The following is a 15,194-nucleotide window of genomic DNA, read 5'->3' as shown; positions in this document are numbered from 1 at the left end:
GGATTTTTTCTGCTGTCGAGTGGAAAAACGCATCCTGAAAATGCCTTCATCCGTATTCTGGGCTCAGCCCCTCTCCAGTCGTGATGTTTACCATGCGAACAATCCCCCTACCCCCTACCCCCAAACACCAAAAAAAACGCTTGCCCTCACCCGTTGCCAAGAAGACTCTTGAACTCTTGCCCATTTCACAGTTCGGCGGAAACACTAATGGATTTTCTCAATCGCAGAAAGCCGGCCTGCGGCACAACTCAATCAACAAAAAAGGCGTCCGGGCAGAAGAAGAGTGGTGGAAACCTGACGCAGCACAGAAGGAGATGATTTGATGTTTTGTTTTCTTCTTTTTTTTCCCCACACTATTTTTGTTGTTGTTTCCAATTCTCAACGGTTGCTAGGGTGGTGTGTTTCCTATTCCAAATTTAAAATTGTACGCAGGAAAGAGGAGAGTGATGTGAGTGCATTACCTTTCCACATTTTGTTAAGTCAAAGGGTTATTCTAAAATTAAATGAATCAATTTTGCAACAAGGGTTTAACACCACAGGCACCTCATATCACAAAAAATTGCTTGCAAACAGCCTTTGTCTACAATGAATTTATATATTTTTTTAATAAGGCTGTAAAACAAAGTGTAGAGAAAGTAAAACACATTTTTATTATAGCAATAAAAAATTTGGGCATGTAATCTACATGAACAATCAAATTGGGACATCTCATCAATTACTAAATTCTAACCGTGAAGCCCCCCCCTCCGGGAAGCTCTCACCTTATCATGGTGGAGATATTTGTGTGTCCCAATGATCCTGTGAGCTAAGTTGTCTGGGGCTTCACGGCCCTAGTAGGCCACCCATGAAAAACAGTTCATAGGTGAGGGAGCAGAAAAAGCACAGTTATAAGACTCGTATTAAGAGAAATACAAATGGGTCGAGGTTTCCCGAGCCCAGTCGCAGGTCACTGGAGGTGGGGCTCGAAGGTGAACGCCTGGTGGCCGGGGCTGCACCCTAGGGGCCCAGCTGGGCACAGCCCGAAAGAGACGTGGGTCCTCTTTTCCCATGGGCTAACCACCTGTGGGAGGGACTATAGGGCTCAGGTGCAGTGCGAGCTGGGCCGTGGCCAAAGGTAGGGAGCTTGACAATCAGATCCCTGGTTATAGAAGCTGGTTCTAGGGATGTGGAATGTCACCTTTCTGGGAGGGAAAGAGGCGGAGCTGGTGTGTGAGGTCCAAAAGTTCCCATGAGATATAGTTGGAGAAAATCCATGCAGGCTTGGAGAGAACATGCAAACTTCACACAGAAAGGGCCACGATTGAACCCCGAACTGTGAGGCCAACACTTAACAGCTGCTACACTGTGCCGTCCCCCAAACAGTCTACATGTGTTTTGTGGACTTGGAGAAGGCATTTGACCATGTTCTTCAGCAAGTCCTGTGGGGGATGTTTCTGGAATACGGGGTATCGAACCCCCATTCGATCCTTGTAAAACAGATGTCAAGAGTTTGGTCTGAACTACCAGCAGTAAGTCAGACTCGTTTCAGATGAGAGTTGGACTCCACCAAGGCTCCCCTTTGTCACCAATTCTGTTGATAACTTTTATGGACAGAATTTTTAGGCACAGCCGAGGCGTAGAGGGAATCCGATTTGGTGGCTTCGGTATTGCATCTCTGCTTTTTGCCGAATATATGGTCCTGTTGGCTTCATCAAGCCGTGATCTCCAACTCTCACTGGAGTGGTTGGCGGCTGAGTGTGTAATGGCTGGGATGAGAATCAGCAACAACAAATCTGAGCCCATGGTTTACAGTCGGAAAATGGTGGTATGCCCTCTCCAGGTCGGGGGTGAAGTCTTGCCCCAAGTGGAGGAGTTCAAGTATCTTGGGGTCTTCTTCATGAGTGAGGGAAGAATAGAACAAGAGATTGACTGGCGGACCGTGCAGCATTTGCAGTGGTGTGGACTTTGCATCGGTCCTTTGTGGAAAAGGAGCTAAGCCAAAAGGCGAAGGTCTCAATTTACTGATCAATCTATGTTCCTACCCTCACCTCTGGTCAGAAGATGTAGGTCGTGAGTGAAATAACAAGATAACTTCGCTCTCTGTTGCACCGGTGGTGGGTGGTGCATAAGGACGCTGTCATTGTAAAGCACATTGTTAGGTGGTGTAAGTACTGCAATATTAATATTATTATTAATTATATTAATTAGAGGCCCTGTAGCTCAGTGGTTAGAGCACTGGTTTGATAAACCAGGGGTTGTGGGTTCGTATCCCACTGGGGCCTCCACTCCCTGAGAAGGGTTGCGTCAGGAAGGGCATCCGGCGTAAAAATTGTGCCAAACATATGTGCGTTCATCTGAGATGACACGCTGTGGCGACCCCGAAAGGGACAAGCCGAAAGTTATGGATGGATTAATTATATTAATTATGGATGTACTCCTTTAAGAGCACAGGGGCCGGCATAAGGTAAACTAGTTGGGAGAAAGAGTGTAGGAGCTCATAGTTAGAGTTTGGTGTGCTGCCGAAGTGTTCAATAAAAAGCGACTCAAAGAAGCGAGTGCTGACTCCTTTTCCTCATTGCAAATTACCAAAGCAGGGGTGGTCAATGTGTCGATCGAGATTGCGTGATGGTGTGCCAAAAATAACCAAAAACACGTCAGCCTATCATCCATCTCATCACTTGATTCAGGTGTGCCAGATACGTCGACGGCAGGCACATAAAGGCGCGTTGTAGCAAGCTGGCCTCCTATTTACGTTTACGTGTCCTATTGCCTCTTTTGCTTTCTCCACAACAGTCGCAGCGATGGGTGTGTGAACCCCCCCCGCCCCATACCCGGTCAATCGCGAAGGGCTGGCTGCTTGAAAAGTAGATCTTGGGGTAAAAAAGTCTGGGCAGCCCTGACCATGGGCATAACAGTATGTATGCGAATGATGCCATTGGCTGTAGCACCCAGTCATACCTCACTCATGATGAAAAATGGCACAAACTGATAAGTACATACAGCGTAGAAGGAACATTACCACTAGCTGCCCTGCCTGCCAGATGAATACTTTTTTTCTTTCTTGCCTTTTATTTGTTTTTCTTACAATGGTTCTGAGGTTTTATTTGCATTTCACATTTTTGGGTGGGCCATATCAAATGCTTTGCGGGGTACATACTATCTGGCCCCACTCCAGAGGTTGCCCACCTCCACAAAAGAACAATGAAGCAGGGCTGAGAGGGAGTATAATGCAGCAGATCTGCTGCTTGGTGACCCTGTGTGTCAGCTCGAATTTATAGCCTCTGTCCGAGCCGAAGGGAGGAAAAATCTGATTGTCTTTTATTGGTTAACAAGCCTTCGAAGGTATCCACCGTTACACACGGAAGCAGTCTGTAGCTGGCACCTGGCTAACGGTCATCTCAATACAAGTTTAATATTGTACCAGAGATGGATCATGAACTCTCACACGCAGGGGGGAAAAAAAAAAGAAAAAAAGCATAGCAAGGACATTGGTGACAATCACTGACCAGGGCATTTAAATGTTTCAAGATCACTCTGAAAACACAGCTTTATTCTTGTCAATTATATTTTTATTTTGTAAATTATTTTATTTTTGTAAAGACTAGGGATTCACCAATAGTGAGACCAGTATCTGTATAGGTGCTGATACTGTACATCTGAAATGTAATCTGATACTTTGACACCAATAACAAACCATTACCAGTACAGTTGAAGCCAGACGTTTAGATACACTGTGCAAAAACACAGATTTCATTTTTTTTGTCTTACTGTCTGAAGTCAAATCAGAATAAGCCTCTCCTGTTTAGTTCTCCTGTCTCCTGAACTGATGACAATCAATTGGGTTAGTTCCATACACTTTGACTCTTAGATCATGGGTTTGATAAAGATACTGGTAATCAAGAACCCCGAGTCAAATGTTCATTTTAGTCTATGCTGAGCGCTGCAAAGATAATCAATGTTCATAATTTGGACATCCTTAATTAACAAAAACAAAAATTACCCACCCTTCAAAGAATCTGCATCGAGAATAGTTTGGAACCAGAATCTCAATAAGGAACCAGAATTGCTCAAATTCAAACGATGCACAACCCTAGCGGAGGGTTGTCCACAGCTGATTGTCCATTATATGGAGTCATTTTTTTATAGCCATACGCACCCCTATTATTTTTATAGTGATTTTTTTGTTTTGTTTTGTGGCCTAAAACACAAAGGTATTGTAAATAAATGTAAAAAAGCTTGAAAATGTTCGAGATGTTTATATTTAAATATAACCTAAAATGGTGGTGTGCTTGATGGTGACATTTTTGATGTAGTCATAGATGAGTCAAAGCGGGTGACTTTGAAAGAACCCCGTAATTAACGTGCTTCCTATTTCCAAATCTGTTGCCATAGATGACCGGCTTGACAGAAAAACTGTTACTGTGCCAAAAATACAATGTTCCCGACTTGAGATATCTGTCGTATTCGTCTTTAGTTAACATCACAACCATGTGCGCTCTCTTTGTGCAGAGCTCTATGCGACAATAGATAGAACTCTACGCCAATGCTATGTCAATTCATTTCCATCCATTCATCCATCCATCCAGCCATTAACTGAGACGTTTATCCTCACAAGGGCCACAGAAGTGCTGGAACTTATCCCAGCTATCTCCGGGTATTTGTTTTTAAAATTCCCAATGCACGGCCTGGAAATGTGCCACAATGTCAATGCAATGCTTGAATGGAAAATCGCCACGTTCATGGGAGGCACCATTGGTGATTGGATTGAGTCCGATTGTATACCTCTGACCTGGAAAAACCTGTCCGAGTCTCTACCAACATGGTGAACAATTTGTGGCCTATTAGGTAAGTAAGAGACTTTGTCAACATGGGTTAAAGTGTTGACAAAAAAGTGGAAACTATTTTTGTACACATGTACAATACTGTCTAGCCGGTCCGTTAATTCCAAGAGTTGTTAAATTAGGGTCAGGTTCCACTGTATAACTATTCATGGAAGATTTTTTTACTCTGAAAAATGTAAAGTTTAACACCTGGTACTTACCTGTCCCACACCGTTGTGTCAAAAGCAAGTGTCACAAAGATACCTTATATGAGCAAGCACTTACCGAGGCATTTATAAGGCACCACGACGTGGGTGTGGCCCTTGCACACCTTCTTCTCCTTTTTGCACCAGTTGTCAATGCGCAGCGGCTGGTTGGCCTCCACCACGTTGGTGATCTGGAGATCAGGGTACATCTGCACGCAAAAAAAAACATAGCGGTATTCAATGAGAACAGAGAGAGAGTTTGAGGATGCTATCAGTGGAGTATCAAGTGAGATCTTTTAATCCCAGTGTTCCGCTCTCTGGATAGAGGGGGAGGAGAAAAAAAGTACCGAATTTATTTCCAAGTAAAAAATGTGATTATTTTTTTAACATTAAAATTTGTAGAATACATTTGCTTTTTAAGGTAAAAATTTGTATGTATTCAAGATAAAAATTTTACATTTTATTTTTTAAGTATTAAGCTGCAAGAATAAAGTCATAACCCATCCATCTTTTCTGAGCTGCTTATCTCATGAGGGGTCGCAGGTGTGCTGGAGCCAATCACAGCTGTAATTGGGCAGGAGGCAGGGTAGACCCTGAAATGGTTGCCACCTTATCACAGGTCACATGGAGATAGACAACAGTCGCACTCACAATCACACCTAGGGGCAATTTAGTCTCCAATAAAATGGAGGTTTCTGAGATGTGCGAGGAAACCGGAGTGCCTGGAGAAAACCCATGCTCGGACTGGTAGACCATGCAAATTCAACACAGGCAGGGCCGGGATTTGAACCCCGATCCTCAGAACTGTGAAGCCGATGCGCTACAGTTGCAGTACAGTGGCACATAAAGTCATAACATTTGTGACAAAAAGTGGTTGGTATTGGAGGGAAAGTTATGACAAAAGTGTTTCTTTTGTCTTCTTATGAGAAGTCTTTCTGTTGGACAAAGCTAGAAATTTTAGAGAAAGAAGTCCTTATCTTGCCATGATGGTGGAACAGCTGTAAAACGTTTGCCTCTGTGTCACACTGGCATAGATAGAGGAACAGATAATTAATTGCAGTAAATATAATCCAAGTTTCTGATCAATTAAGTGAAATTGGATCATTTACAACGGCACAGCAGATAACTAAAGGCCCTGTGTTTTACTGCACAAACTTTCTAGCATTTGAGATTTTATATTGTCTCTATGGTGTCTCAATAAATGTGAAACATGAATTAAAGTTGCCCATGTATTCCTGAGATCCAGACGGGCTTTCTCCCGAGAGGCATGAAATCAGGTCATTTGAATTTCTCAAGCTTATCTATGTCACAAAGGGAAGATCACCCACCACTCAGCTCCTGAGCCAACGCTGTCACCAAAACAAACACGTGTGCTCTCAAGCGTGTCTTCAACAAGGAGGCAACCCATCAGAAGAAAGGGGGTGGGGCTTAATCCAATATGGAAAAGTGGATATTAAACCTTTTCTGGGCATTTGTTCCAAAATCAAGTTTTTTTTTTAAATTAGAAATTGAGACTTTTATACTAAGTTATTGTATGTTTTGAACATTGTTCATGTTCAATGTGTTCTAAACTTTTTTTTTTTTTTTTTTGCAAAGGCTCCTCCATATTTTGCCATGGCTTTCGATATTTCTTTTGGTTAGTTTTGAGATTTTGCAATCTGACTCACCTCCTGGCAGTAATGCAACACACCCTCCTTGGTGCCCACGCAGCTCTTGGTTCCTGATGGGTCTGGTTCCCAGCGGCCGGTCTGGATGTTGACGTGCATGTTGAGCTTGCCACAGAACATGGCTACCTGCGGCTCGGCCACAGCAAACCCGGTGCCTGCGTTGGCTGCGAGTGCCTACGGGATAAAAAAAAAAAGGAGGCCACATAATCAATTGGAAGGTTAAACGGGAGCTGATCAGAAGCACTGAAAACCAATTACAAACTAGATTCTATATTTGCACCGTGATATTGTATTATTCCCAACAGTCTATTCTCTTCATTTGGTAGCGTTTCTCCTGGCTGCAGTCAATGTTCCCTCCAAGATACAAACGTGTGCAATTGCGAACTATTGATGTGGTCTCTGTGCACATACATTCTGTGTTGCGCACACAAAAAAACTAACCTGATGAAAGCAAGAAATTGTTTACCCTCAACAATAATAGTGAAAGATGGGCTTACGGCCATGCTACCCAGAGAACGCCCGATCTTGTCAAATCTCGGAAGCTAAGTGAGTTTGGCCCTGGTTAGTATTGGGATGGGAGACCGCCTTGGAGGTGCTGTAAGCTTCTCTCCCTGAAAGAGGGGTTGCGTCAGGAAGGGCATCCAGCGTAAAACTGTGCCAAACAAATATGCGTTCATCTAAGAGGACACGCTGTGGCGAACCCCAATGGGACAAGCCGAAAGGAAAAGAAGAAGAATAGTGAAAGATGCAATGACTGTCAGAGTACGTGCAGACAGCAGAAAAAGCGATGAATCTTGATATTTTCTCTTTTTCGAGTGAGAAAGGTCTGGTCTGAAAAATACATTGCGAAGCCAAAGTAAAAAGCAAGTTTATGGAAGGAAGCGTGTGGATAAAATGGAAAGTTGGATTACCTCATGCGTCACATTCAGCACAAGTCATTTGAAAGCAATTAGAATTGTACGCAGATGTAAGTTGGGAATTAGGATCGGTACTTTGCTGGTAGAGAGAGCCGAAGACAGAGAGAAAAGGAACGAGCTGACATTTGTAACCAAATCGAACCCCCCGAGTAAGTTAAATTCTTATCGACAATATTCTACTGGCCCATCAACAGGAATGCATCCCTGGTGTGAGTTCAACAAATTCACTATCACAAGGCAAATGTACCTGAGTATACCAGAAAGCTGACGTCGCAAAGGTTATGCCCTTGAATTTTTAATTCAATCACTCAAACAGTGCAGGATTAGATGGTGTGTAATGTACTTTGTTTTCCAAATTAAAAGTATATGTTTGCAAATGTCTTATTTGGTTTGAAAACAAAGCTCATCAGTCTGCTTTCGTGGAAGAGTACAGAAATCTGACAATATTTAAGGTTGAGAAGCTTGAATTTCAAGGATTTGGACAATTTTAAGTTAAACAAAGTCTCTAAATGATTCATAGAATATCGAATCACTTATCGATTTGATATCAATTAGTTCTTGAACATTCGATTTATCATTCATCAAGAATTTTCCATCCTCTGGTTAATCACAGAAAAATCTGTTCAACTAGCAAAACACATCTGAACCAGTCTCCGCACAGCAATACATTTTATATCTTAAGTGAGTACTCTAAAACACACCTTATCCATTTACAGATTTATGTATTTATTTATTTGTCTATTTATTTATTTTTAAGTTCTTTGGCAATAACTGCCTTGACTGTGTGTATTTGTAAAAATAAGTAGCTGTTTCATTGTAATCAAATTAATTATAAACAATACAAATTGTGATATGACCATGTGCCTGTTATTGTTAAAATAAAAATATTTTATATATGCTTTAATTGTTCACCACTTGGCCTTGTCACACCTGCATCCTCCCCGTGTGCTGATGACAAGGGTAGACTAGTGCAGAGCCCTAACAAAGCAAGTGCAGAATAATCAATAGCTGGCTGCCTGGCTGGCTGGAGCACGTGATGAGCTGACAGCCAGGAACACACGAACATACTTGCAGACACACGTCCTCATTTGGTCTCAGGAAGACATGACAGACAGACAGACAGACAAGACAGACAGACAACCACACACACGCACCGCACCCGCATACACACAGTCACGCAAATGAATCCAGTTGCTGGTGTGTTTTGGGGGAATGGGAACAGATAAATTAATTTTAATGGGGAAATACGTTTTGATATTGTGTATGAGATGTTTTCCTCGCCATGGTCATGGAAAAACATTTAATTCGTGTCTCAGGGCACCACTGTATTTTAGTGTAAGCTCTTCAACACACAACAACAACAAGATGTTACCTGATGGTGCCAAATTTTCATCGTAGTTGCATGTCCATTGTGAGAGAGATAATCTAAAAAGAAAAATCCAGAAATCATAATGTATGATTTTTTTAATTATTTATTTGTGGGATACAGCTGCAAATAAGTATTTGAACACCTGAGAAAACCAATGTTAATATTTGGTTCCAGTTGCTTTTGTTTGCAATTACAGAGGTCAAACGTTTCCTGTAGTTTTTCAACAGGTTTGTACACACTGCAGGAGGGATTTTGGCCCACTCCTCCACACAGATCTTCTCTGTCACTAAGAAACACAGAGTTTCAGCTCCGTCCAAAGATTTTCTATTGGGTTTAGGTCTGGAGACTGGCTAAGCCACGCCAGAACCTTGATATGCTTCTTACGGAGCCGGTTCTTGGTTTTCCTGACAGTGTCCTTCAGGTCATTGTCATGTTGAAAGTCCCAGCCACGACCCATCTTCAATACTCTGACTGAGGGAAAGAGGTTGTTCCCCAAAATCTCACAATTCATGGCTGCGGTCATCCTCTCCTCAATACAGTGCAGTCGTTCTGTTCCATGTGCAGAAAAACACCTCCAAAGCATGATGCTATCACCACCATGCTTCACAGTAGGGATGGTGGTCTTGGGAAGGAACTCATCATTCGTCTTCCTCAAAAAATGGTTAGTGGAATTTTTTTGTTCCATGTTGGTCTCATCTGACCACAAAACTTTCTCCCATTACTCCTCTGTATCATCCAAATGGTCATTGGCAAATTTAAGAGGGGCCTTGACATGTGCTGGTTTAAGCAGGGGAACCTTCCGTGCCATGCAAGATTTCAACCCATGACATCTTACTGTATTATCAACAGTCACCTTGGAAATGGTGGTCCCAGCTCTTTTCAGATCATTAACTAAGTCCTGCCGTGTAGTCCTGGGCTGATTCCTCACCTTTCTAAGGATCATTGAGACCCCACGAGGTGATCTCTTGCATGTGGCTTGACCGTCATGTTTAGCTTCTTCCATTTTCTAATGATCGCTCCAACAGTGGACCTTTTTTCACCAAGCTGCTTGGCAATTTCTCCGGACCCCTTTCCAGCCGTGTGGAGTTGTACAATTTTGTCTCTTTGGAAAGCTCTTCTGTCTTGGCCATGTTAAAGTTTGAGTAGCTAACGACCTCACACAGGTGCATCTGATTCAGGATAATATAATTTAAAGGCGGACTAACGGGTCTTTCAGGGTCAGAATTCTAGCTGATAGACAGGTGTTCAAATACTTATTTGCAGATGTATCACACAAATAAATCATTAAAAAATCATACATTATGATTTCTGGATCTTTCTTTTTAGATTATTTCTCTCACAGTGGACATGCACCTCCGATGAAAATTTCAGACCCCTCCATCATTTCTAAGTGGAAGAACTTACAATATAGCAGGGTGTTCAAATGCTTATTTTCTTTACTGTACTTGGCCTGAGTTTTGGGGGAAAATACTAGAAGATTGCCAGCTATGGATGGTAGTGATGATGATGGCGACATGCATGGACGCAGGGACTTATAGCGCTCCCCATCAGTGTTTATTTTCAAATTTTGTCTTTGTTCTTTTGGGCACTTTGTTCACGTACGCCTCAGCACTACACTCCTACACTCGCCAGGAACTTTTGGACCTCGGATACTGCCACAAAACAGCAGTCTTGTGCAACTTTCACTGCAAACACAACATGAGTAGTGAGTTCGCCGGACTTGCTGTGGATTGTTGTTGGGACAGCGAATCAGTGCAGGCGAAGGAGGGAGAGGAAGCAGAAGCGGTACCATTGTTCTGGCCCCTTGCACAGGCTAAAGAACTCACAGAGCCCACCTCACTAACGGCAAATTCATCACCAACAAAATGGACAGGTTGGAATTACAACTTGCAGATAATCGCTGTGTTTGTGATTGCTACGTCCTCATTATAACAAGACCTACCTTCACCGGAACATTCCCGATGCTAACCTGCAGCTATTTCAATATCTTATGCAATACATTTTATGCATTCCGTTTTACACATCTATTTTTTTTACTTATTTCTTTTTTATTCTTATTTTTTATGCGATTACTCTGCTGGCGGCACAACTGGTTAAAGTTGAGGACCAGTGTTCAAATCCCGGCTCCACCCGTGCGGAGTTAGCATGTTCTCCCTGTACCTGCAATGCGTCGATTTTCTCCGGGCACTACGGTTTGCTCTCACATCCCAAAAACATGCATTAATTGGAGACTCTAAATTGTACTTAGGTGTGATTATGTGTGTGACCATTGTCTGTCTCCATGTGCCCTGCAATAACCCGGCAACCAGTTCTGGGTGTACCCTGCCTCCTTTGCAATGAAAGCTGGGATAGGCGAGATAGGCTCCAGCACTCCCGCAACCATTGTGAGGATAGGTGGCACAGAAAATGGATGGGTTTACTTTGATTTTATGTATGCACTGATAAGGAGAAGTTCTATTTTGTTGTACAATGGTATAATGACAATAAATGCCATTCATTTATTTGAAATAGGTTCTCAAAAAAACCTGAGAATTAATGAATTGCAAAACAGTAATATCCAGGGTATACAGTACTGCATATAGTATTTGTGTTGTATTCCGACTTATTCACCTCTCTTGTGTCTTAATACTGCCAACATTTGAGCCTCAGGGCAAGTCAACCTGTGACACTGACAGAAGGTCAATGCATCCACTTTATTCAGTCTTCTGAAACTGACATTTTCATTTCAAGATATTTCAGAGGGGGAAAAAAGTCAAGCTACCAGTAGTCACTGCATTACCGTCACGGTTAGTCCACATCATCCCAGGAGATCTGTTCCGTTCCAGGTGGCAAATTGAAGTTCAAAGCAGGGGGAGAAAATGTGGAAGAAACTCTCAGAGGGAAACTAAACAGGCCTTACTTTTATCTTTTTTTTTGTGACCAGACATTTTAAGTCTCAAAATGTCCCTAACAGCATAATGAATTACTTTTCTTCCACTGATTTTCCTACCTCGAAATGATATGCAAGGTTTAGACCACTGATTCCAAACCATCTGACTTTTTATTTTATTAGTCAGAAATGTATAATTTTCTTTAGTACAAGTAAATGATGTATGTTTGTCCATCTGTCTATGCTTGTGAAGCATGGTGACAGAAGGTACAATTGACCTGTTTATCCACCTGTTCCCATTCAACCAACCAAATAAAATCTTTGTATACAACCAAACCGATCAAATTTCTCAGCTGAATGCTACGTGACTATTGCTCATTCTTATGTGTGTAATAAACAACTAAACATAATACGAGGTGTCCACTAACAGGTCAAAAAGCTTCAAATGGCTCTTGGCACTTATTAACAATATGGAATGTTGAACAAAGACAGGTTTCAAAGGTCACACGCTAAAGTAAAATTATTATGTAATCAGTAAAACTCTATATTTTCATAGTATTGTTATTAAAAAGTATTAGCAACCGGTTTACCACTAAGGACAACCAAAGGTAAATGGTGAAATATTTTTATCATCACGACCATTTTTTTCCCAACTCCTTCTACATTTATCAACCGACAACAAATCATTTTTTTTTTTTTTTTACATTCCGCATTGTTCCACTTTTCACAAGTTTCCACATTTTCCATGACAAAAAATCAATTGAAATGAAATGTTAAGTGAGTCAAATCACTCCAGTTTTAAACTGTTCAGCTCAGCACACCTTTGGAACATTCCCAAAATTCCCATTTTGTTCAATATGTCATGGGTATGTCTGTTCCCGATGCGACATGTACCTGCTGATTGGAGCTCATTGCACCGCACCTGCATCGTGTCTTAGTAATTACAATCCATGCATATATTGCATGCGTGCAATCTGGTCCTTGCCAAATCGTTGTACTGCTATGCTAGGTTCCCGCAACCCTTCGCCTACGTCCTCACTATTCTGTGTACCGAACCCTGCCTCGCTATCGACCCACCCTCTACGCCTGATTCTATCACTGCCGCCTCCTTTGACTGACTGCCTGTGTTTTGACCTCGGACTGAATAAAGACGCTTCCCGAACTCTACCTGGTCTCGTGAGTCATGCATTTTGGGTTCAGCCTCGTGTTATGGTTTATGACAGAACGATCTGGCCAAGACATGGACCCAGCCGACTCTGATCCAGTGCACAACGCCCTCCAGTCTCAAGGTCTGTGTCTCGCCGAACACAGAGGAATTCTCCAGAGGAGCTGCTAGAGGTAATGGCTTGATTCTTTGGCTGCGTCCTTTCCCAGCGGAGCCGACGCCAGTACGGACCCGGCAGCAGCCCCGGGAGCCTTCCGTATCGTCAAGCCAGACCCCTCGCTGGTCCCCGGCGCACATTCGAGGTTCTGATCTCCACTCTAACTTCCAGAGCATTTTTCAGGGGACTCTGGTAATGTTAAGCCTTTTATCCCACAGTGCGAGCTACACTTCAAGCCAGCTGCCTTTCCCTTTGAAAGAGCCAGGATCGCGTTCGTCATTTCCCACCTGACGGGACTTGCGGAAGCATTGGCGACTACTGAGTGGAGCCGCGATGCGGACGCATGTTGGACGTGGGCGTCCTTCGTGAAGTTCTTGGCGCAAGTGCTCTAGTTCGCAGCCCCTGAACATGAAGCGGCAAACTCATTGATCATGCTGCGGCAAGGTAAGTGCCGGGTCTCTGACTACGCAATTGACTTCCGCATTCTCGCAGACGAAAGCCAGTGGAACAAGAGGGGACTCCAAGATGTATTGTTTCAAGAGCTATCCCTGGCGGTAAAAGAAAATAGACAAGAGACTCATGGAACGGGAGCAAGACAGCGCCTGATGGAGGGACACACCTACGCGTATCAGGGACGCCAACACTCCTCAAGGTATGTCTGATGAAGTGGAGAAACCAAGGCAGCTGGACTGCCCCTGCCTGTCACCAGAGGAACGCCTACGACAGCAGAGAGAGGGCCTCTGCTTCTACTGCGGGCAGTCGGGGCACACAGTGACCCACTGTCCAGTCAAACGAGCTGGAACCTCACCCCGAACCCTGACTAGGGTCCATCTCAACCTCATTCAGGACAGTCCGGGACAAGCACTTCCTCTTGTCACCCTGTTTTCGGGAGGACAGCCACTCAGGACAACGGCGTGCATAGACTTGGGTTCGGACGGCAATCTTTTAAATTCTCAGGTGGTCAAAAGCATGAGTCTAAGGACCTTCACAGTAAATGGCAGTTTCCTTGGCAAAATAACCCAGTGCACTCAGACGCTCCCCCTAACATTTCAGCTTCCATGTTTTTGACACTGTGGTGGAGTCAATCCCTGCTGTCTTCAGGCAGGAGGCAGGGTACACCCTGAACAAGTCGCCAGCCAATTGCAAACAACAAACCAGTCACAGTCACATTCACACCTACTGGCTACACCGACATACACATTTTGGGGATGTGGGAGGAAACGGGGAGTACCCAGAGAAAGCCCATGCAGGTATGAGGAGAACATGCAAACGCCAAACAGGCGGGGAAAGGATTTGAACCCCTGTCTTCGGAACTGCAAGACAGTTATGCTAACCAGTTGTAAAGTACACCATGCTGCCCATGGTACATTTTACACCATGTCAATTCTGAAATTCCTCCTAAAAGTTCAGTATCCCGAACATTTTGAGAGGAGTGTATATATACTATTATGCTTCTGTTTGGCACTGGTATGCAACTATACTGCATCCCACTGACATTTTTCCTTGACAAGATAGAACAACATGGGTCACCTGCTACAAGGGTGCTTGGGTTGAATCCAAATAACCAAGTGTAGTTTTGTATGCGTTTGTGTGCCTATGTGTGTTTGTGTGTGTGTGTGCCTGTGAGAGAGAGAGAGAGAGAGAGAGAGAGAGAGAGAGAGAGAGAGAGAGAACCAACAACACACAGAAAATCACATACAAACAGTACAAGCCCCATAGGGACGTCACACTGGATCAAACACAGCACACACCCATCCCAAAAGGAAGTAAACAGGAAGATAAATGGACATTAAAAGTATTTGGTCTTTCTGCACTGTGCCTGAACTTTCCAAAATATCTAATTTGGCTGCGCCTCCTGGCCTGACTCGATTTTCCCAGAATGCTTATGGGCCATGTGACTGCAGAGAAATGCCTGGTATGGTTTTATCCACCTAATCCTTCCCTGTGGTGACTAGATGCTTAAGAAAGATAGTCTGGTGTGAAACCGCACACACACCCACACACACAACACACAGAATCACGCAGTCATACACAAACACTCAGTA

At 43.4% G+C, this 15,194-nt stretch overlaps 1 protein-coding gene across 5 annotated transcripts in view; it reads right to left on the bottom strand.

Moving 5' to 3' along the window:
* Positions 1-15,194, bottom strand: part of aplp2 (amyloid beta (A4) precursor-like protein 2) — a 97,682-nt gene that overhangs the window by 36,431 nt on the left and 46,057 nt on the right. For all 5 annotated transcript variants that reach the window (XM_061826859.1, XM_061826860.1, XM_061826855.1 and 2 more), the window contains 2 exons: positions 6,673-6,846; positions 5,085-5,214 (listed from right to left, as the gene is read on the bottom strand). In XM_061826859.1, the coding sequence (XP_061682843.1) occupies positions 5,085-5,214; positions 6,673-6,846 (304 nt within the window). The remainder of the gene's footprint in view (positions 1-5,084; positions 5,215-6,672; positions 6,847-15,194) is intronic.

This window comes from Syngnathoides biaculeatus, chromosome 8 (genome assembly GCF_019802595.1).
Source record: "Syngnathoides biaculeatus isolate LvHL_M chromosome 8, ASM1980259v1, whole genome shotgun sequence".
Taxonomy (NCBI): Eukaryota; Metazoa; Chordata; class Actinopteri; order Syngnathiformes; family Syngnathidae; genus Syngnathoides; species Syngnathoides biaculeatus.
Note: the sequence above shows the minus strand (reverse complement) of the source record. Positions and strands in the feature narration are given on the sequence as shown.